Genomic DNA, 25290 nt, shown 5'->3' on the forward strand with positions numbered 1-25290 from the left:
TGATTTTTCACATGCAACAATGGTTTCTATCACCTATAGCTATTAACATAGTTTAAGTTTAGAGTTTTACACAACCAAATATTTTAATGAGCCCTGGTATTTCATTTCTACCCTTATTATTCATTTCCATTTTTAATGTGATAATTCACACCATACTACATCAAGGGATCAATGTAACAAACATAAGATAAAGAGATGGGGTGAGAAAGAAAACAGAAGAGAAGATGACAGGCAACTGTTTTTATAAGGCTGCTGATATTCTGAATGGAGTAGGTTCCCCTCATCCATGGTTTTGTTTTCTGTAGTTTGTGATCCATGGTTAACAGTGCTCCCCAAATAGGTGAATCAACAGTACAATAAGATGTTTTGAGAGAGGCCATATTCCCATAGTTATTATTGTGATATATTGTTATAATTGTTATATTTTATTTTTAGTTATTGTCATTAATCTCTCACTCTGCCTAACATAAATTAAACTTTATCATGGATATGTACGTATAGGAAAAAGAACAGCATATATATATATATATATATATATATCTGATTATATATATATGTATATATATACACTGTTCATCTTCTGATACATACATGTGTGTATAGGTTATATGTATGTTTTATATATATATGTTTATATGTAGGTTATATATAAAAATATATATATTTTTTCCAGGGTTTATTCTTAAAGGGGAAATGAGAACTGGGGGAAAGAATCCTTCTCAGAGGGAGCTTTGGTGTAGAGAATCTAGAGGGGAACCTAACACTAGCAGAAGAGTGCTCTTCCCTCCAATAATTGTTCACTTCCTTCCCATGACACAGAAGATACCTATGAGCAACCCAGAATGGGGCTGTGGTAGAGATAATGTAGGGCTAATTATGTATGATTCCCAAAGTGGTAGCTTGACTTCTACCTTAAATAAAACATAAAGATATACCTTGTTTTTTAAAGTTAGTATATGTATAGTTTAGTACTATTTGTGGTTTTAGGCATCCACTGGAAATCTTGGAATGTATTTCCTGTGGATAAGAGGGGACTATTATATTCTTAACTGGAACAATAGATTAGATATGTAAAGAAAAATCATTCATGTGTTTAATAAAATTTTGTTCAGTGCTTATTCCAAACCAGAAACTGTATCAGCCACTAGAAATACAAAGATGAAAGGAATAGTTCTCCTTATTGAGTGGGAAGACATATAAATAAACCAAAGTGACAATATAATATGCAAATGTTGAATCAGAGTAAACCTGGGGTGTTAAGAAAGTGCAGGGTATTGTGGGAGATTTAGAAGAGGTAACTGTGTTTGTGGAGGCAATGATGGTAAATGAGAACCACTGATAATTTCCCAGTAAGGAGGGAATATAAGCCAAATTGGCTCAGATACTGTAGTTGAGGAAGAATGACGGTCATGAAATAAATTTTATATTAAAAGACATGGAAGTATATGAGAAAACAAGGTACATTCAACAATCATGGGCAGTTCTATGTGGCCTTGGTAGGTGGTACATTGGGGGAGTGCTACAATCCAGGGTGGTATCCGCCAAGCTCATGAATCAGTGCTGAGCCAAGGAGTGTGAATGCTACTCTGAAAATGCAGAAGTCTGCAGTAACAGCAAATTTTCAGGCTCCGAGTTGAAGATCCTTAACCCACAAGGAGAGCAACTACTTTGAGATAAGCACTCTTTTAACCTGAGTATTACTTTTATGTTATGATATCATGAATGGGTATCCTATTTATACCCTTTCAAATGCTTTTATTTAGTTCACACTATAAATTGCCTTATACAGTATTCCTGCACGAATGCATATTCCCATCCCTATTCTATCTGATTCTAATTTCTTGTTAGACTGCTCTTGCATCATACATTCTCTCCTATTAGGATTATATTCCATTTTTCAGATGCTACAAACATCCAGCAAGCACTGCACTTCTTTTCCTTGTCATCAGGTTATAGGTCTTCCAACTTCCAGTTTAAGTGTATGCCAGACAGTCTTTTGGAATACTCAGCGCTGATATTTATTTTTGCCTTTTAGGATTTAGCTTTTGGCGTGTTAAATAGATTATTCTCCATCATTGTTCTAGCCTTCAATGATTTTTCAAATTTTGTTAATGTTTTCAACAGCCTTATTGTGGGATAAAGGTAACTTTAATGTAATCAAATATATATTTATAGAAATAACAAAGGGCCACAGTTGCATGCTCTCTAGAAAGTCTGAATCTCAGCCCTAGGGGACTTTCCCAAATATGATTCTTCTTTGGGTGCTCTGCCTTAACACTAAGGGTGGTGATTTTTTCCTGTCTTTTCTATTCCTATATTCTTTAGAGTGTTCTGTACCACTTAGGAAGTAAAACCATGTTGTAATCAATCATTCTCTATAAACTTCTCTTGTGCGAATTGCTGTGTGGTTTCTTTGTCCTGATTGCACTCTAATACAATACTCAACACATTTTCATGAAGAACTTGCAATAACATATGCAATAGAATAACAAAACCATCTTTCATTCAGATACTCCCTTGTATTGTTCAGTCTTTAATTATTCCCCTCCCTCAGCCACCATGACATTTGGGGAAGGGCAGCTTCCCTGTGGCCCTTTGCAGAAGGCCCTTCAGAAGATGCAGGCTCATTTCTAAGAGGTAGTTGGCCAGATGTCAGCCCTTGGCATTCTCACAGCATTGGTGTCCAATGCGTGAAGCTGGTGAACACGTGATCATTCTCAGCTTGGTCAGGTCCTCATGAACACCCTACTGTTTTAGCCTTCCCCTAGGCTGAAAACTTTCTGAATATTTTTTTCCCCCATCTCCTACATCCACCCTTGGGCCCTCTCAGAGGTGGAAGAATCACTTTGTCCCAGCCGTAGAAGGTCCCAGAGTAGGCTCACTGGCTCTCAACACAGCAACCTCACTGTTCAAGAAACCAAGAGATTCCCGCGCTGGAACACATCAAGATGGTAGCATCCATATTAAACCCCGTGCTGAGGCGGCTTCCTATCCTTTCTCTCTTCCTAGGTGCCAATGGAATTCAGGTTCCCCTCTAGACTCTTTGCACCAAAGCTCTCTCTGAGAAGGATTCTTTGCCCCCAGTTCTCATTTCCCCTTATAAGAACTAACCCCGGAAATATCGGAATCAGAAGAATACCAGGAGCGGCAGGGTTACTGCCCTATCCGGGCTGACTATGGCGGCAACCACAAGGGACTTGAAATACATGGATTTGCAAGAATAAACTTGCTGGGAATCCCTGCTCCATCTGCTGAGATCACAAGTTGCATGTTGTACTCTTGGAGCAGCTTGTCTGCGGGTGTCATCTTCCATGCTCCATACACTGGAGTCTGCATGAACCCGCGCAAGTCATTGGCCTGGGCCATCCAGGAAGCCAGGGATCATGGCCTCCTCAGGAACCACATCTTCCAGGCTGAAAACGGGACCCTGACCTCAGCATCTCTCATTGGGTTGTGACTGTTCCTCCGCCAGCCCCCACCCTGATCCCAGGCGACCCCTGGTACCCATAGCACAACTGGAAACAGCCACCAGAGAAATTGTCTCGCCTTCCTTGGCTCTATCAGGGTCGTCTCCGAGAAGATAGTGGCCGCCACCTGAATCCATACCCAAGGTGCCCTCCCACAACACCAGCGGAAGCCTCCTCCACTGAGCAGTCAGACCCCAGGGTGCTCTATAGAAGGTGTAGACAGGGAAGAAGGGCCAGGTGCGGTGGCTCACGCCTGCCATCTCAACATTTTGGGAGAGTGAGGTGGGTGGATCGCTTGAGCCCAGGGGTTTGAGACCAGCCTTGGCAACATGGCGCAACACCATCTCTACAAAAAGTACCCAGACGTGATGGCGTGCGCCTATAGTCCCAGCTATTCTGTTTGGGACACTGAGGCAGGAGAATCACTCGAACCCCAGGAGGCAGAGGTTGCAAAATCATGCCACCGCACTTCAGCCTGGATGACAAAGTCAAATGCTGTCTAGATAAAAAAGAAAAAAAAGAAAGACTGGAAATGCCTAGGTTTATATGATAGGATATCACCCCAAAGAGCTGTCTTTTGTGGCCAATGGCAGATCCAGGAAAGAAATGAAAGTTGCTTATGGGGATAAATCTAGGCTGATGGAGAGCAGTACAGATGTGTATGAGAAACCCCAACCCCTATGTATTGTAAGTAGATGGGCTCAGCCAAGCATTGTTGCTGTTTCAGACTTTTGGGAACTCAGCTTTTCCACAATAAAGCTCTATCTCCTGTCAAAAGAAAGGCAGGCGGGCAGACATGCAGGCAGAAAGGAAGGAAGGAAAAGAAAAAAGAAACCAAGAAACCCTACGGATTAAAAAATCAGACCGTGAATGCTTAACTATTCCACCGTAAGCACATAAATATGCTGGACCTTCATATTGCTTTAGGATACCCCTGCATAATGGAACCCTCCTTCCATCTCCCATACAACAGCCCCATGAGGAAGCAAGCAGCAGCCACTTGCCACTCCAGCATTGTGTGTTTCACAGTCCTACAGTGTGTTTGCCATCCTTAGAGAACGAGGAGTTCCAGTCACGTGCCTAATCACCTCCACTCCCTATCTTATTTTTTTCAAAACCTCTTTGTAGCTTCTTCTTTCTGCTCTTACAATCCTTCATGCATAGAAGTCCTGCTTATCTAGAACTTCTCTTGTGTAAATTCCCTATTGCTCATAACAAATGTCTCCAAAATTTAGCAGCTTAAAACAATAAACATCATTTCTGTAGGTCAGAAAATAAGAAAATTTTCTGGTCAAGATGTTGGCCTGGTGACACCTTTACCCCTTGGTGGTAGTTTACTAACCTTTAGTCTGGTGTATTTAGTGTTTAACAAGCTAATCAGTTACATAGAGGAAACATAGTTACTTCTGTTTTGGAGAACTGTAAGAATTTTCTCTTAGATTTTCTTTTCTTTTAAAAATTTTTAATTGAACTTTAGGTTTTGGGGTACATGTGAAGAACATGCAAGATAGTTGCATAGGTACACATGTGACAGTGTGATTTGCTGTCTTCCTCCCCTTCACCTATATCTGGCATTTCTCCCCATGCAATCTCTCCCCAACTCCCCACCCCCCACTGTCCCTCCCCTATTCCCCCCAACAGACCCCAGTGTGTAGTGCTCCCCTCCCTGTGTCCATGTGTTCTCATTGTTCAACACCCGCCTATGAGTGAGAACATGCAGTATTTCATTTTCTGTAAAAGGATACTATAAAAAGTGAAACAAGAACTAAAACAAGCATCTGAATGTTTATTTTATATCTTTGTTACAAATGGCACTTTTCTTATCCTCAATAATAGAAGCAATCAACTGGTATTTACATTATTTCAATGTTAAAAATCTGAAATTTTTTTTTAACTGTGTTTACTTGTTATCTGTAATGTCAAAAAATTAGAAACATTATAAAACTCCAACATTGAGAACATGATTTAATAAATTCCAACCAACAATTCTCCAAATTATGTGCATATATTATATATGCACACACACACACATGCACACACATATATGTGATTTTTAAAGAGTCACAAAGACCATCTTTTTCTAAAAATATTTATCATTAGAAGTTGGTTTATAGAAATGGCATTAATTATTTTATTGCATTTTAGTTTTTGGGGTACATATAAATGTTTTCTTAATCAAAAGAGTAAATGAGTATAGTTTATATAATTAAATAATTTGATAGGAAAGCACTTAGCAGTGATTCTTTACCAACTTGTGAAATGAAACTATTGTCTTTTCTTCTTTTCATTCCAGGTATTCAATACTTCTTAGACACTGACCTGTTACCATATACCAAATATTCCTATCACATCGAGACCGCCAATGTGCATGGCTCAACAAGGAGTGTAGCTGTCACTTACAGGACAAAACCAGGGGTCCCAGAGGGAAATTTGACTTTAAGTTATATCCTTCCTATTGTCTCAGACTCTGTGACGGTTACCTGGACAACACTCTCAAATCAATCTGGGCCTATAGAGAAATATATTTTGTCCTGTGTCCCTTTGGCTGGCGGTCAGCCATGTGTTTCCTACGAAGGTCATGAAACCTCAGCTACCATCTGGAATCTGGTTCCATTCACCACATACTATTTTTCTGTACAAGCGTGTACTAGTGGGGGCTGTTTACACAGCTTGCCCATTACAGTGACCACAGCCCAGGCCCCTCCCCAAAGACTAAGTCCACCTAAGGTGCAGACAATCAGTTCTACAGAACTTCACATAGAATGGTATCCACCAACGGAACTAAATGGTAAGAATTCAAGGCCAAGATTCCCCTTCTTGGGTAAGACACAAATAAGAATCTAGGCGTTGTAATTGTACAGTGAAGATTCTAGCAATTGTATTCCTTTTCACAACTGTACAATATAATAATGGAGAAACAGTTTTTATAGAAATACAATAGTGTTTGTCCTGGTTAGTGGAACAAGTGTATTTCTTCTAATAACAAATTCCATTCAATTAAATTGCCCCTTAAAAGGCTAATATTATCTTTGCTCTTAATGACATCTGCCATAACACAAATGATGTTTATAATTTGAAACTCACTTATGAAATGCATTATATTTGACTGTGTCACAAGTTAGGGCACCCATAAGCAGTACATTTAATCTTTTAAGCTAGAAAAAGATATAAAATAATACAAAAAATATGTATATAAGCTAACCAACTCCATTAAGTTAATTTTTGCATTCATACAATTGAACCCTTGGTTATATAGGCCAGATACACATTCACAGATTTTTGATCATTTATATTATGTACATACTATAGCAAAATCTTCAGATTTTTAAAGTTGTTTGGTAAAACTGGGTAGAAATTGACTATAACATTTATGCAAACAGGGCTTGTGTTAAGTTAAAACCTTCAAATTTGAAAGTGTACAGACTGGAGCTGCAATAATCAAATTCTCCCAAAGAACTGGCCATTCTTAATAGACCTGACCATTCTTAATGACCATCAATTCTGAAAAAAGATTGAATTTACCTATGATAAAGTATAGTTCTTTTTTGTCTATAAGTTGTCCATTTTGGTTTGTTTTCCCCATGTGTATGCCTTAAAGGTATTTTACACATTATAAAAATGTGTTTTATACATTCATCTATATATCAGTTTGTTGTCTTCTATGTACCTGTCATCTAGATTACCAAACTACTAAATCACTATGCTTTGAAGCCTTAAAAAATTGACAGTAATCGAAGTAGAAGGATAATATAAATCTAGCACTCTTTAACTGACCTGTCCCTAACCTACCCCCAAAGTAACCCCTTTGTCTGATGAGTCACTTTGGTTCACTATTAAATTTCTCTAGGAATAATTATAAGGTATGAACTATACATGAGAAGATTGAGATCTTCTGAAGAAACCACATCTGAGGAAAGTCGAGTTTTTCAGAGCAGTGGTTGGCTCAGTCCTCATTCATTTGCAGAATCGTCCTATGAAAATGCATTAAAACCACCTCAAACAGCTACAACTGTCACTGGCTTGGAGCCATACACCAAGTATGAGTTTAGAGTCTTAGCTGTGAATATGGCCGGAAGTGTGTCTTCTGCTTGGGTGTCAGAAAGAACGGGAGAATCAGGTAAAGATCAGTGCTTTAAGTTCTACTTTTAAAACTTCTGGAGGCAAGTGCTTCCTCAGATTAAAGTCAACACTGCTAAAGTACATTTTGAAAAGCAAGAATTAGAAACTTCCATAGACCAAGGAAACACTTAATATATATGGGTTGGTTACATAAACAACTCAAGGTCATAAAGGACTTGCAGTGAGTTTTAGGGGGCAAAAGTAAATGCTTTAGTTATTAATTCATGGGGCGAAAATGGAAAATGACTTTACTATAGTTATAGTCTTTGGGGAATATTTGTCAAAAATAGCGTTTGGTTTCCAGTCCTGAAGTGGATTGGACACATGTCTCATCTTGCTCCATATGCAGCATAATTTATGTTCAAGGAAAGAGATAACTGTACCAAGTCCACAAATCTGTCTTTGTTTTTATTTATCTTTCCAAAATAAATAGTTTAGATACTAGATTGTACATAATGACAGAATCCTGGGCATCAAAATCTGTAATTCACAGTGTGCTTGTAAGCAGTTGGCATGGTGATAAGGAAGAAGGACAACATACCTAAATTTTCTTGAGTATCTTCATTAAGGCAAATATTTTTAAGCCTCCACCTTATTTTTTATATTAAAAGCACTTTAAATTTCATGAGCCTTTAAGAAAAAAAAATACACTTTCGTTATGTGTGTGATCTGTAGATATCAAAGAAACCAAAGTGTTGATCTTAACTTGACCTGTTAGGAGTATGGAGGATGAGGGTACCCTTAGGTTGATGTCCAAGGAAATCATTTCATGAATAAAATGCGCATTGTACTTGAGCATCTCTTAATGACGATCAGCCATCTTGGGCAAATAATAGAGCCGTGATAGCACAAGTGATGAGGCATGGCATTCTGGAAGGGGAAAATCAAGGTCAGAAATGAAAAGTAACGGGTGAAACTGCAATACTGGGCCCTCATAATCTTATGGGTCACTGACTAATGAAAGTGCAATGAGTTTCTTTGATAATACACCTTTGGTTAACTCATTTAAAATCCCTATTAATAGCTCAAGGGTAGCAGGGGGGAAAGGTATGTGTGGATGTATCCTGAACATTTCCATAAAAATTTGACAAAAACTTTGAGACATTCATTGGGGTTATTTAGAATGCTTTAGGCTTACCTGTTTCTGGAGAACAATATTCACTCAGCTGCATTGGATTGGCTCAATGACATATTTCCCTACATGGGAAATCCAGACCGTCGCCATGCCTTTTTCTGAACTTTTTGGACCGGGATATTCTATTTTTGTGACTTCTTTCAGATACTCATAGGACTTATAATTTCCTACCTAGCCAGCCACTAATTATCTTTATGAACACAAGCAAATTCCCTTGAGATTTTTATTCTGTAAATAGAAGGTAGCTGGTAATATGAAGATGGATAATATACTTGCAGATAACATTTTAAAAAGTGAATACCTTTTACATATACCAGCATATTGTTAGACTTTTTCAAAACAGAATATTTTGTAAGGTACAAGATATTTCAGAAACTAAAAGGAATGTGTGAATTCAATTTGAAAATATATAGGGACACCATTCATTGTTTTAATGTTGTCGTTATTGTTCTCATTGATAGCACCTGTATTCATGAGCCCCCCTTCAGTCATTCCCCTCTCTTCGTACTCTCTCAATATCTCCTGGGAGAAGCCAGCAGACAATGTTACAAGAGGAAAAGTTGTGGGTTATGACATCAATATGATTTCTGAACAATCACCTCAACAATCTATTCCAGTGGTGTTTTCACAGGTATTGTTATGTTTAACATCCTTTCAGAATTGACTTAGGGCTTCATTTGGACATTTTTTGAGTTTGCAGAATTCTGTGACAGAATTCTCCTTCTATATTCGTTAAATGGGACATTTTTTTCTTAATATAATTTATGCATAAGCCTCTTTGTATGTCACTTGATTTTTTTCCAGTATAAACATATATTGAAGCAAAGTTCGTGTGATTCATTTCATAAGACTTGTTTTGTCCGTTTATCATGTATCCTTAAATGTTTTACAAGAAGTTGACTTTCATTAACTGTGTACTGTCATGTTATTTGGACACACAATAATGTATTTAACCAGTCCGTAGTCAGTTGATATTTGTATTATATTAATTCTTTTGGAAATATAAATAACATTGGTATAAACATCTTATATGTACATTTCGTATACATTTCTACTTCCTTCAAAAAATTTGAAGAATGGAATTTATCATAGTTTATAACAAAATGAAATATGAATATGTTCAAGGTTTTGAATAAACAGAACATATTGCCTTCTAATAATTCATCCTCCAGCTAGCAGCAGTGAGAATAATTATCATAGCTAAAAGTTACTGAGGCTTTACTGCATATGTGGACTAATTCATTTGATAAGCACAGCACTCCTAGAGGATGAGAGGTTCGTTCTCTCCAGTTTACAGTTGTGACTGGTATGCCTTTCTGCCCATTTTACCAGCCTCCAGGTGGCCAATCCCAGAAGCTGGTGGAAGGTTGTAAACTGAATGAGTTGTTCTGTGTACTTGGCTGTTCAATGCCTCTTCTGAGGGAGTTACTCTTTGCTGGGCATTAGCATAAGATAAAAAGATCTTTACACTTTATGCCTACTTCCATAGATCTAGCCACATTTTTCTTTCCCAGAATTCCTAGTTCCTGATCATTCCATCTTTTTTTTTCATGCCTGTGACCAATATATCCAAGCCACTGTCATATTGTCCAGATATGTTTTATCCTGAGACACATCTCTTTCCATACAACATGGGTGACTTGGTGAACTGCCTGAAGTTCTGCCCATTGAGAGAATTTCTCCTCTCTACTGTTTCACAGGGCCGTCTCTGACAAGGGTTGTAGAGTAACAGCCACCATGTTTGACTTCTAACCACTTACCAAGACGTGCTATCTGTGAATTAAACTCTGCTTTATTTTCCAATTCTTTCAGCTCTGAAGGTACCTCCCATGGGTTATCAGTATGAGCTGAGGTTGAGCCACCAGTATAAGAATGATGGATGCCAAGGGGGTCTGAACCACCTGCTTGCACAGTGTATCATGGCTTTTGGCTCTGCTTATACCCAATCTCAGACATCCACTTCCATTTTATGATGAACTTGTTTTGGGCCCTCCTAACCTCAAGACTCGGCTGAGACAATTCCCAGATTATAAACAAGTGGCTCTAACTACATGGCTATGTGGTATTCCATACCAGATGTTCTGTTTTTACTGAAGCCTGAAAGCATGCTAGGAGCCATTTAGCAAATGGTGTATAGTTTTTGTTACATGTTATGCCTTTGTTCCAAGGTCTTGAGGTTTATCTGCCTTGTGATTCTCTTTTTATATGTGCCTTGCAACATCTTTTCCCACCATGCTTACCTCTAGTGCTGTCAAATTTAAAAACTTACTGTACGTTATGTCCCAAGTGACTGATCTGCCTGTACTACAGGCTGGACTTGGTGCAGAGCCCTTTCTTGCTCTGTGGTGCACTCATAGCTGGCAGCATTCCATGTTACTCAGTAAATTTCTCAGAATGGTATTCTCAAGTGTGGAATATGCTCCCTTCAGAATGTGAACAGGTCTACTAGAAATTCTGTTTCCTTAGTGGTGGTAGATGCAAGGTGCAATACTTTGTCTTCCATTTTGGAGGGGATATTCTAGATGTCTCAGGCCACTTGGACTCCTAAAAACTTTACTGATATGGCAGATTCCTTAATCTTCATAATATTGCTCTTCCACTTTCTAGAATACATCCGTCTTACCTCTGCATACCTACCATTTCTTGCTTTGATTTATTTAATACAATGATATTGATAAAAAGAAACAATACTGTCAAGAAGGCTTTCACAGTTTGTCTTAAATTGGTGATTAATCACCCTGAGATTTTCTTTGTCTTTCTTCAGTGCATTGATAGCAACCAGCAAGAGGCGTGCATAGTCCTTATGATTACTAGTTTCCCCAGAGCAGTCCTTATAATTACCAATTCCAGCAAACCAGTGAATTACCTTCCACTGGCAACTCATGCCAGTTCACCACTAATGGAAGCTTAAGGGTTGCACCACTAGGACATGCTGTAGACTATCAGTACTCTGCCTGCTAGTGGTGATGAGATCCTCATTGCAAACCAGCAGGTGGATGATGGAACTCCAGAATATCATTTTAGAGTCTCCTTCCTAAAGCCACTCCTAGTACAGCGATCTTAGGGCAAATTCCCCTGGAAACAGGCTCTCTCTTGGCAGAAGACTGAATGCAGAGGTTCATTGGGGGAGCACTTTCAGAAACAACAAGCATGAAGTGACAAAGGAGCAGGACTGAGCAGTGAGGAAGCTGAGCTGTGACTTAATAGTAGAAACAGCCTCAGCTGATTCTGTGGGTAGTCCTGGAGCTGAAGTGACCCTCTTGGCATGTTTCAAATTAAGTCAAGAGGTCAGATCTTTGTACCCTAGAGTATTTGTGTCCTTGGGCTGGTGTAGCAAATTAACATAAACTGAGTGGCTTAAAACAATGGAAAATTAGGTGTTACCTAAGCAATGGAAATTTAGGTAGCGCCAAGTCCCCCACAGGCTCTAGGAGACAATTCTCTTCCACTTCCCCATGGTTCCTGGTGTTCCTTGGCTTCTGGCAACATAACTCTGATTTCTGCCGCTGTCTTCACACATCCTTCTCTGTGTATCTGTCTCTTCTGTACTGTGTGTCCATTTCATTTCTCCCATAAAGACGCCAGTCGTCAGATTTTAAACTATCCCTAAATGCAGGATGACAACTAATTCCATCCGCAAAGAACCTATTTCCAAATAAGGTCTCATTCTGAATTTTTGGAAGACGCTATGCAATCTACTGCTAATAGGTTTGCCATTTTTTTCCTAAGTCTTTTTAGTGGACAGAATGCATATAAAACACACAATTTTATTTTGTATACTAGATGACAAAGAAAAGCCAGTAAATAATTTATGATTTCTTATTTTTCATTAATCTGGTAATGTGTTGACTCATTTGCAACTATCTCATGATGAAAACACCACTGGTATCATACATACCTTTTAACTCAAACAGGTTAGTCTACCAATCTGGTATACCATGGGGTTTAAGGTAAATTCAGTTATAACTTCCATGGGGTCTTTGCCATGTTATATTTCATATTTACACTTGATGTTTTATTTTGTTGTTTTTACAATTCTTTCGCTTTATAAACATTCTTTCTTTGGAAAACACACTTTTGATGTATCTATTACTTACATCATAGTAGTTATTCTAAGAAACAATAAGAAGAGAAATATCATATATAAACATACAGACTTAGAAGTCACCTTGTTTGTTCGTATTTCACGTCTCTCAGTTGTTAGCCATATTATATGTCTTCTGGTTTTATTCATCTGTGAAACGGGAAAAACATTTCTGCTCACCTACCCGCTTAAAGAGCTTGGTAAATATTGACACATTATTACTGATTATTATTAATGGTATGGAACTACATTATACTTTATAAACTAGCTATCATTTAATGGGGCAGGAAAATAAATCTTTTGTTGTTGTTATTGTTATTTAAAGGCCTGCTCCTTATGACTGAACTGGAATAAGGACATAGGTATATCACCTTATTCTCTTTTTTATTTTTATTTTTTGAGACAGTGTTTTGCTCTGTTACCCAGGCTGGAGAGCAGTGGCACAATCTCAGCTCACTGCAACCTCCTCCTCCTGGGTTCAAGCCATTCTTGTGTGTCAGACTTCCGAGCAGCTGAGATTGCAGGTGCATGCCACCACGCCTGACTAATTTTTTTTTTTCTTTTTGTATTTTTAGTTGAGACAGGGTTTTGCCAGCTTTGCCAAGTTGTTCTCTAATCCTCACCTCAAGTGATCTACCTGCCTCAGCCTCCCAAAGTGCTGGGATTACAGGCACGAGCCACTGCCTTGGGCCTACCTTATTCTCTTTTGAACTCTCTCCACTGCAAATCAGTCATCCTCATTCTCTATTTAAGGAAATAAAATCAAAAGTAGCAGAACAAAGTCCAATTTTTTGCCTTCTCAGTGATTAAGTTTGTATCTGAACTGACCCGAGTGTGTCTTGTCATAATCTTTGGAAATAAATAGCCAAAATTCCCAGGGAAAGTCTACTGTAAAAATAACTATTAAGACATCTTTGGCTAAGAATGAGGCAGGGGGAATACATAAAAGTGGGGATAATGTAGGATTCATTGTAGGAGTTCAAGCTACTGAAGAGTTTTTCCTACCCTTTTGAAGACTTATTTCATGAAAAACTTTCAATTAGATAAATCTTATAAAACTTATAAGTTGACTCTATGTGCATGATAAAGACAAAGTCTATCTGAGTGATGATTTTATGCTGCAAGTTCTGAGGCAAATAATATCTTTTGAAAATAATGCAATTTATAATAATCATCTGTAGAGAAGTAAAAGTCCATCAAAATAAATTTTAGTGTAGATGTTTTCTTTCTTATTTTATTTCATTGTGGGTTCTTGCTGCAAAGAATAATTTGTTTAAAAAATAATTCAACTTCCTAAATTAAATAAGAAATAGCTTAAGGTATTTTATTCTAAAAACAATTCCATTTTCTAAAAATTTACATTGGATTCTGCCAGGATTCTTCTGAAAGGATGACTATTATAGCACTATTCATAAATTTAACTCGGTTTGATGTTTATTTTATTCAGAAAATTTTCAATCAAATTTCACAGAAAAGTTTACATCTTCAGTATATCAATAACAATTTTACAATTAGAAAAATACTTGCTTGGTATTTGACGTTTTTCTGATTTCAAAATATAATTGCAAGGAAATAGTTTTAAAGTATTCCTAGAGTTTTAGAATCTTTAAAACTACTTTTATTTCTGAACATTATTGAAACACTGTATCCTACATTCCAGTCTTACTGCTCTTTAGAACTACTCATGTAATTTATGAAATTTTAAGGTCAGCTCCTAGGCAAATATTCCAAATGAATTTTTTTTGTGCCCCTAAAGAGAAAGTCTCTAGAAAACTCCAAATGTTACTGAACTTTAGATTTATTTGTATTTATACTTATGGAAGATTATTTTATATAACTATGTAGTAGTAGCACTAAGAAAATTAGTTTTGTTCTCATAGTGTCATACTCTCTGTTTTAATGACTTTTATTTTCTGAATATAATTTCTAGTGGCCATTGTACCTACAACCTAAACATATTTACATGGTTGCTTTTGATGACTTCTAATTATAAAAATAAAACCAACTCTCAGCGTTCATTGTTTAATAACTTATTTATGGGCTATGAGTTTTCTCTCAGCCTTCTTTGCTCAAATCTGCTATTTTTATTTGAAATTATATGATAAAGATAGTATTTCAAAAAATGTAACTGTTTGATTTAATCTGTACATGTTTGGATAAGAAAGATGATTGAGAATTGATCTAATGTGGATACTCAGTAATATGTTTAATGTTTAACTTTTTCCCTTTTTCTTCTGTGACTTTTGTTTTCTTAAAGAAAATGGTAGTATTGATTTAACATAGCCACAGCACTTCTTTCTGTTCTGGCATCATCAAACAGCCTGGGTATTACTGCACTGGGTTACTTTTGGCCAAGCCCCATGGCTTCGTTTGGACTTTATCATGATAACAATGACAGTGTCACCATCTTTATCTCTACCATTGGTGACAATAACCATACCACCACGCTGCTTTATGAGGCAATAACTTGGTTTTCTCATTTATCCACTCAGGAACTGGATTATTACCTCATAAAACAGTGTGATTGCACAATTATCAATTAAATCCTGGCTTGTCGAGACTCTTCAAAAAAAAAAAAAAAACGTTTTCCTAATGGTGGTTGGCAATAATTCCCTCTGTCTGAATTCATGGAACTTTGACTGCCAAGGTTATATTTTCGCACTGATTACCTATTATCTGATTTTTTTTTTCCCCTGAAGCTGTTGCACACTGCTAAATCCCAAGAACTATCTTACGCTGTAGAAGGACTGAAACCTTACACGACATATGACTTCACTATTACTCTCTGCAATTCAGTTGGTTGTGTGACCAGTGCTTCAGGAGCAGGGCAAACATTAGCAGCAGGTAAGGAAGTTTTAATGGATATGAAAATTTTTTGCCTGTCAAGAAAAACCTATAACATTCAAACCTTCTCTACTTGAGACTTTATATTTGTATTTCTGCTTTCTCCTCCTCCCTCGCTAACCCTGATTGCTTCCTACCTTGACATTTTTAAACAACAAAAACAAAAACTTAACTTTAATTGGTACCTAGGCTCTATGAGTTACAACTCTGTCATAATAAGAAATGTAATTAGTTGTAGAGTGACTCAAGGGCTTAGCCACCAACCTGTGTCTTTGCAGTGTCCTGATAATTGTGAAAAACATTTAGAAAACTTCTTATGAGGACTTTAGGATACCTCTTTCCTCAGTCTAGACATTTTTTTGTGGGCGTAAATCTAGTCACTCCTGTCCCATGGGAACATCTAGAAATAACTGTGTGGCCTGGTGTTATATTTGGCTTTTATGAAATAGGTAATTGTTTATTATTTTACTAATAAGCTCTTAAGTTTATAAAATTTACATAAAGGAATTGTTATCAAGTATAATCTTAATAGATAATAATTTGTGCTTGCTTCATTCAGGACTAACTGGATTTATATAAACCTGATAACGTATATTAGCAAGACCTATGAAAACAATTATTTTGCATTTAGTGTATTTTCAAATCAGTGTTTTTCTGATTCTAGATGAAAGCTTAGTTTCCTGGTTCTCTTTAAGGAGGTGTTCATGTGTAAGGAGATTAAGACATTCTAGATGAATTACAGATATTATGAAAACACATGTTTACCTGTAAAAACATTTCCTAGACCTCTTCCCCAAATCTCTTCATCCTATTATTTATAGGTCCAATTATGTAGGGTATTTTTTTCTTGGTTCTGGAAAAATTTCTTAGCTCAAAGGATCTCATCCAAATAATTTTATTTTTTTCAAAATTTTCCTCAATGCAAACAAGTATGAAATTCTAGGAAATTATTAACTTTATAACTGAACCCTTTGTATTTTTATATATTTTATTTATATGCATTTCAGATGTATTCATACATTTATGGGCTACCTAGCTTGTACAAAACACTTTTCTCCTATAAAACTGTTTTGTATGCAGACAAAATTATTGTTATTGAAGGTTTACTGTATTATTGAAGGTTTACTGAATGCTGAATATGGGTAACAGAGGAGAACTCTATCTCCTTTAAGAAAACTGATACAATTTCAGACTAGAAGACAAAAATTAAAATAAGAATGAGTCTTACAAATTGGAGAAAGTAAAAATGGAGATGACACAAGCTGAAGACTGGCTGTGTTACAGTAGGGGACATAGGGATCCCAACCGTGTGGCTGTACACAACTGGACTCACATCCTCTCAGGGTAGTAAAACATGTAAAAATAGTCAAGTGTTACTATTCAGCCAGTTTCAATATATTCTTTGTAACATTCTCCCCAGGTGTTTGTCTAACCTATGTTTGATACCTTCAGTGTTACGGAAACTACTGTGTCTCAGGCAGAACTACACCATCTTTAGACACCTCTTTTAAAATGTGATTTCTTAAACTGATCTACTTGAAGGTAGAAAAGATAAATGATTTTGATCTGGGAGACTGAGAAGATATCTCATTAAATGCTATTTCAGATAAACTATAAAAGAATGGTAAAGATTTTTGCAGGTATTTACCGAGCACATACCATATCTCCTGGTAACTTCTACTCGACATTCCTCTTCTACTTCCTTGGGGGCTGTGGGTAATCTAATTTATCATCTGTCCAATAACATTTTAAATAACAGTATATCCACCTAAGTCTTTTCTCCTTTAGGCTGCATATTATGGTGTCTCCCATCTGAACCTCATATGCAATAGTGTCTAGAGCTGTTATTAGTATAATTCTTGCAGTGAGATCTAGTCTGGCTTTTCATAGACAGAAGCAAACTAAAGAACCTGAAGAGAGACATGTCTGACCCTAGAAACTAGCTGGATCCTGGAGATGGGAATAGAAAATCAGGAAACATGTCTGCAGAATGGAATCTCCCTGCTCTATGCATTAGTGATAACATTTGTGCTAATAGTGTCCTCGGTGGTTGCAGTGGCGAGTTCCTGCTGTGAAAGACAATGCACCTGGGTGCTCTGGACAACGTTCATTTTAGTTCCTGGTGAAGCTATTAAAACCACTCCTGTCTACTGGCAGGACTGTGAAGTAAAACTAACTAATCAGAGCCCTCTGAATCCTCCCTCTACATATTTTATCCGTCAAAGATAGCACTGGAAACTTAAATTTGCTAAAAGTCATGTGATGTGAAAGTCAGTTGACTCACAAAAATATGTAAGGGGAGAAATGATTAGCCACATTGCCAGAGTTTCAACGTGGGCTCTGCCATTGACTAGCAGTATGACCTTGTATAAATTATCTAATCTTTGAGTCTTAGTTTCCCAATTTGTAAGTAAATATAACTTATTTTGTAGGGTTCTGATGAGGATTAGAAATAGTTAATACATTTAAAATATTTAAAGCAGTACCCATCACAGTCCATTCTCAATAAAAATTTATTGTCTTGATTTTTATAATATTATATAACACTTGTATTAGTCACAGTACAAATGTTATAGAATTTCTCATATTATCAAAATCAAAAAGAGTTTATTTTACAACTTTGATTTTCTAACATTATTATAATATATATAAAAATAAAGAATTCTAAAACTAAGGATTGTATTGTGAAAATAAATCTTAGAAAGGCTTACAGTCTGAAAACATTGTTTATTATTTTCTGTAAGAAGTATGTCATTCAGAGTTATGTACATTTCAAAACGTGGCTCAAAACAACAAATTTCACATTTGTTGGTTGCAATACAGAGTTAATAATGTGCCATAAATATATTACTACATTTTATTGTGAATGCTCAATTCAGAACCATCTCTTGAGGGCTTACTATTTTAAGCACTGTGGAGGATTTGAAGGTAATTATACCCAGCATTTGGGTTAAGGAGTTGAGATCCAACTGGTAGGATTAATGCCATGGGGACATGTGCTAAGGGCTGTGAGAAAGGTGGGGGAAAAATGCTATGGGAAGGTAGAAAATAAGACAAATAATTTTGATTTGGGAGACTGAGAAGGTATCTCATTAAATGCTATTTCAGATAAACTATAAAAGAATGGTAAAGACTTTTGAAGGCATTTACTGAGCACATACCATGTGCTAGTTACTGTTTTAGGGGCTGGCACTGTTCCAGGTACAAATGTAGTGAAAGCAGAGATTTATGAAGACTTCCCTGGCAGTGGAGTACACAATAGATAGAAGAGAGGGTATAATAGAGTCTGGTAGATTTTTTTTTAAGAGGCAATAAGAGAGTAAATCAGATAAGTAGAAATGAAGATTAAAAGAAGGGAATGGAGTGACTTCAAGGAAGAGAGACCTACAAGTTAAGCAGTGGGAAGAATGGACGATGATAGCAAATATTGTAGCCCTCGGTGGTGCCATTAAATAAAAGGGGAAAGATGAACAAATATCTAACATATGGGAGAAATAAACTTGTGAGTTTATTTGATCATTTGATAGAAACATATCCATGACAATTATAACATCCAGCAGCAGAAAATGCAAATCTGGAGATTAAACATGATGTAGATTTTGTAATCATTTGCCTATAGAGGGGAGCTAATGCTATAGGTTATAATAAATTAGCAAAAGCAGAGAAAATGCAAAATAGATATCCAAAGAAAACACCTAAGTGAATATTCTATTCAGGAAAACAGGAGAAAGGAGGAGCGAACAGAGATATGGTCAGAATTAGGAAAAGCACTGAGAGGAAGCAGTATCATGAAAGTCAAGGGAAAAGAGAATTCTAGGAGAATGTTGTCTGTAGTGGCATATGATATAGGGAAGGCAAAAGAAATGTGACCTAAAATGGATGCGAGGTCACTGGTGACTCTCTGGAGATTACTCTAATTAGCGTGGTTGAAGCAGAAGCTGGAACATGAAGGATTGAGCAGTGGCAGGAGAAGGTGTAATGGTAAATTTCAAATGTCTAGTTTTTAATTCTTTGCCAGAATTTTTCATCTACCCAAGTTTCATTTTTTAAAACATTGCATTACCTTTTGCTTCCATATAAAATTCTTTCTTTTCTAAAGAAACATTTATTTTCGTGTTTTTTCTGGAAAAATGTTTATTTTCTAATTTCTTAATATATTTTGTTAGACCTATCTGATTCTTCATCTGCCCAGCAGAAAATAAAGGCTCTTGTATGACAAAAGTATAAAAAAATAATTTTACTAACAGTTGGGTTTGCAAAATATACCATGTTTAGGGTTGTTCAGTGAAAATAAACTTATTTGCTTTTATACAAATACCAGAAAAATTAAAAATCCATCATCCTTCTTCCCTATTCAGTAGATGAATGTGTTTTCCTAATTTTTTTTCCAAGATAAAACATCCAATAGAATGTGTAGACATTAAATCATAGAAGTAAACTGAAGGCCTATAATAAGGCCAGTTCTTTTGAATGGTCAACAATTGGGTTATAGAAGAATAGTAAAAGTTGACTTGCAACTTTATGATTCATCCTAGTCTATTTCTTCTACTTTTAACGTTGCAATTTGGAGAGTATATATTATTTCAATGAATTCCAATGGATTTGTGAGAAATTTAACTCTATGTCTAATAGTTCACATGAGCTCATTATCAGGGATCAAAGGAGACCAGTGACCAATCAAAAATTTTGAAAAAGAGCACCACAAATTAGAAGTAGTAATTAGCCTTTTAGAGCCATTCAATCCTGAAAAGATATGTTTCCTCCTTAAATCTCAGTCTCAAAAATCAAAAAGATACTTGTGAAGATTTAGCTGGCTGTTTCATTAAAAAGCTTGAGAATTATAATTGGCTCTCTCTTGTTTTAAACATTTTTTCAATTAAATATATGATTAGAATGGGTGCATTTCATCCAGAGTATTGCATTGCTGCTTCTTGAGTTGTGATGCCTGTGACCAAGCCTGAGAGCTGATTTGAGAGAGATGTTCTCTCAGGAGCAGCGGCTTCTCTCTCCATTGCAAAATCTTCAAGCAGTGTTATTGATGGCTTTGGAGTTGCTTCTGGGTGTATAAGGGTAATGAGTTGATAAACTGGGCCCTCTTAAAATTCTTATTATACTTTTCTTTAAGATTATCCTTTTAGTCTAGGAAATTTGTGCATTTCCGTCCATTGCAAATTGAGTTTAGTTTAAACCCTTCTTATGAGAAATTACTTTTGGATATCCATTCCTGAAGGGACAATGGATATTTCCCTTGCCTGTTTTAAATTGACCTCCATACTACAAGCTTAGAAGTGCCCATCTCACATTAAGCAAGTAATTAGTGTGCATTAAATTTTCTTTCTGAATCCAAAGTAAAATGTATAGGCTGTTTGCTGCTGGGTTGCAAACACACATTGTTTTGCATTCGGATACATAAGTCTTTTCCTTGTGAATAGAAGCCAGAGTGATTAAACAAGCGCTCTTAACATGTTAATTTATAATTTTAATTACAACAATCTTGTATATATAGTCATTAGTGAATACTAATATAAATATTTTTCTACCTTTTTATTCATAATGCATAAACCAATCACCCAGTTACTTCTCTGAGGTTGCTTGTTTTTGTTTCATAATACAATCTTTGTTCTTAGTTATGAATGCATTTTGTTCATTTCTGTCTTCAATAATCCCTCATTAAGCTAGTCACTTTCTGCTCCATGCTAAAAAGGAAAAATTATCATGCAAATGTGGCATGCCATATTAAAAAGCACATTACCAAACACTTTTGTTGCTGTCCTTCAATTAGTTTCCCTTCTTTGAATTTAATTCCATTTGTTGTTAAACTACTGACTTGATGTATGGACTCATGAATCTGAGGCTGCTGCCAAGAAAGTAGGGAAAAAAAAATCAAAGCCTCTTGGAAGAGCTGCAGAGGCGAGCTGAAATGAATTTGCCTCACCTTTGACAAGAACACTTGAACAGCATTGGAATCCTCTGATGATTCAACTTGGCTAATTGTCCAATTATTTATTTCAAGAATAAAGGCACAGTTTTACAATTAGGAAAGTGTAAAGTAGTCTGAGAAATTTGGTGATGACAGATGCCTTAAGTAACTTCTGAGTGAGATTAACACTGTCGGCAAAATTTGTCCCACCAATTGTTTTCAGGCAGCAGTTCGTGTGTCTTAGCATCAGTGAAATCCTGAATACACTGAAAATTTTTTGTTTGTTTGTTTTGCTTTCAGCAGAAATTATTTTGCACTTGTAACCAACATGTCAAATTTCCATGGCTCTTAAGTAATGTTTAAGTTATATTTCTCTTGATTAAAAGCTTTTGGTTCAAAGCAATACTTTTTAATTGCCTAATGATATAAGTCAGTTCTTAGGAAAGAACCGCACATTTAGGAGTTCATTTGCAATATAACTGAAAAATTCATTGCATGGCAGTAAAACAATTTACTGTTAATTACAAGGAGAAGAATTTGCTGTAGCATGCTCACAGATTGCCATGAATCATGCAGCACTCCTAGAGATTTATAACAGATGTGTAAGTGGGATGAATTAGCAGGGTTTAATAACAGAGACACAAATCATGCAGACTTCAAGGAGCTTTAATTGATATACTAGAATGTGACGGGCATGAATCACTCAGCCATTCAACAGCACTGTAACATATGGTCAGCTCAATATGCCGCATCTTAAATCGGTTGGTGAGTCGTAGGTTGTCCCATATGGTGGAAGCAATATATTTTTCATGATTAAAAAAAATGCATCCATTTTTTAAAGAAATATGATTGCAAAGCATGTTTGTTATTGAACAGTCACCTGAATGCCAGACTGCTTTATTTAAATGCTTTTTTTTCAACATGGCAGCTTCTCAAAATAAATAAGGGCTACTCCTCGTAATACCAGATCGCTAGAGGCATTATGAGAACCAAATCGGGTGCTTGTTGGCACACTCCATCCGCAGCAAGCCTATAGAAGAGCACAGCTGATGATTGCTGTGATTGTCAGGGAAATCCTTCAGGCTGTGGCAAAACAAACAAATGAAAGGATGATGTCAGTTTCAGAGGAGTTCAGGAATGCCTAGCTTTGTAAATGGAAGAAAATGAGTTGAATGAGAGATCCCTGCTTAGCAGGGTAAGAAAGTGGCTGTAATAATACCATGACCCTAATGTAACAATTGGATGAAACATTTTATACTAACTTCTTAATTAAATGCCCCGCCCTTCAAGGGTGTTTGAAAAGAATCCCTGGCTGGTCCTCACAAATACGGTAGCGCCAATTCCACGTCATTCTTCAAGAATTATTTCAGTATCTGTAAACAGGTACCCTGGTTGAAGACTGGTAACCGGTAGTGTGCAAACATGCTTTTATTGGAACTGGGATCTGGCAGCTTTTAGAAAAGCTTTTGCTGCCTTAGTAAATCTGACAGACTTGAAAAAGGAATATTGCAGCCTTAGAACAGTGGCTGCCAGAATTTAATGTCAACAATTAAAATTTATTTTGATCCTTACCTAGTGTTTATTACTGTTTGTATACACAACAGACCTTACTAATACAGAGATGCACTATTAGATGGAATTACCATCTGTTCAGAGTGAAATGCTGGCATCTGTCTTAGATGCTAAAACTAAAATGATATTATTTCTAACGAAACAAAATTAACTGCTTTTTACTCACCAACTTTAACTTGTAGTGTGCAATTGTATCCAAGGAAAAGGCTTGTTTGTGATCACCTCTGTGGCTAGGTCTGCATTTAGACATGCGACTTTACTAGGGGCTCTACTGGCCTTTTTGGCGTGTGGAAATGCCATGTAGAAATCACACTTCCAATACACAATTTTAGCTTTATAATGTACTATGTATCCTATAAGTCATTAAAACAACACAATCAAGCTATGTAAAAATTGACTGAATCAGAGAGGCTTTAGTATGCAAAATATTTTGACAGATGTGCCCTAAAAAACTGCAAGGAAGGAAATTTAATAGGCAAAAATTCATCTGAACAAAGTTCCTATAGGTCCCACAGTGACACCTTTAGGAAAATACAAACTGTATCTTTCTTCTCTGTTAGACTATTTTAAACTTTCTCCCGCATTGACATATATAAAAAATTTACATTCAGTGCCCCCTCCTTTTAATTTAAAGCCTAAGTATCCTATTTAAAAAGGTCTCTAGCTTTTGGAAGTTAGAGAATTGGGAGGATCAAGGACAATGGTAGTTTCCATTCTGATGTTAGATCAGTGATGCTACTTTCTGAGAAGCCAGACTTCTATATATCACAAAATAATAAATTGTGTCACACCAGCATTTAATGCATGTACACAGTGCATTAACTGTAACTGTAGTACATTTATTTGTGCTGGAGGAGACTTGAAAATGATGAAAAAATCAATACTTTGCTGTCAGAGAAGCAAGTGTTACGATGCATTTAAGTAGTTAATTGCATAAGCCCCATAAAAGCTTCAAGTTTGGGTAGCAAGAATGCCATAATTACAGTCCAAGCAACTACCTTTTATTAATGGTGGACTTTAGGGAACGGTGGTTGCTCTCTTCGCTGCTGCTATATGTGCAGTTTAGAAATAATGGATCCTTTTCTCTCTTCATGTGTAGGATGCTAGTTTTGTGCAAAATATTGTGATCACCGGAACGAGGTAATGTTTGTTCACCGTGTTCACTGAACTTCTCTAAATGCAGGGTTTTCTAGCTTTTTTTAATATCACGGAACACATAGACAAAGAATATTTGTATGCCATGCTAAGGTAAAGGAACAAGGTGGCTGAGAGCTGAAGGGGATAAACCACAGGGGCTCCTGCTGGCTTCCCAGGAGCAAAGGGAATCAGGATGTCTGGCACCCATTCATGGCTTATTAACTTAGAAGCACTGCTTTAAATGATTCAATCAAAGAAGTTTGAAACTGGAAGAAATCCTAGACATAATCAAGACTGTCACTCTAAGGAAATAACAGAAGAATAGACCCAATAATGGACTAACCAATGTTCTATAATTGGGGTTAAAGAGCCAATCTAGAGCCTACATTTTCTCCTTTCCAGGTCTTCTAGTCATACCCTCTCCTGACAGTGACTTGTCAACAAAGAAGAAAGCAGCAAAAGATATTTTGTTCTTCCTTCCCTGGTCAAATAATAGACAGTCAATAAAGTGATGCTGAGTCATCCCTGAGAGTTTCTGGGGAGAACTTGTTTCTCTTTAGGACACTGATTGGTGAGCAGTTACAGTGGCAAAGCTGCAACAGAGAAATCATGGCTCATGACCTAGACTTCTTGTTTGTGTCCTAGTCCCAGTGCCCTTTTCCAAGTGTTTCGGCCTACCAGTGTTGGGCAAATTGTATTTCCTGGCATAGTTTTGCATTTCTGTGAAAAAGTCAAAATCAGTTTCTATTGACAGGGTGCTTAAGAATGTCTTATATAGTATGCTCCCCACCCATCCCTAAAACATAGAAAGACTATTTATTCTTAAATTCTTGTCCTCATCATAGAAAGTTGATGGGTATGTTGAGATACTGACACAGCCATACAGTCTCTGTAGGCAAAGAATGAACAGATTCCTTGAAAACAAATGAACAGATTCCATTTTAAAGACCAGTACCTCAGGATGAGCTTTGTTCAGCTTTTAGTTCTTATCCTATGGTGCTCAAAATGCCAC

General features: G+C 36.6%; 1 protein-coding gene across 1 annotated transcript in view; it reads left to right on the forward strand.

Annotated features, from left to right (window-relative positions):
• Nucleotides 1-25290, forward strand: part of USH2A (usherin) — an 815757-nt gene that overhangs the window by 217584 nt on the left and 572883 nt on the right. The window contains exons 17-20 of the mRNA XM_002760516.6: nucleotides 5761-6255; nucleotides 7315-7584; nucleotides 9183-9352; nucleotides 15505-15649. Of these exons, the coding sequence (XP_002760562.4) occupies nucleotides 5761-6255; nucleotides 7315-7584; nucleotides 9183-9352; nucleotides 15505-15649 (1080 nt within the window). The remainder of the gene's footprint in view (nucleotides 1-5760; nucleotides 6256-7314; nucleotides 7585-9182; nucleotides 9353-15504; nucleotides 15650-25290) is intronic.

Source organism: Callithrix jacchus, chromosome 19, assembly GCF_049354715.1.
Source record: "Callithrix jacchus isolate 240 chromosome 19, calJac240_pri, whole genome shotgun sequence".
NCBI classification, from domain to species: Eukaryota; Metazoa; Chordata; class Mammalia; order Primates; family Cebidae; genus Callithrix; species Callithrix jacchus.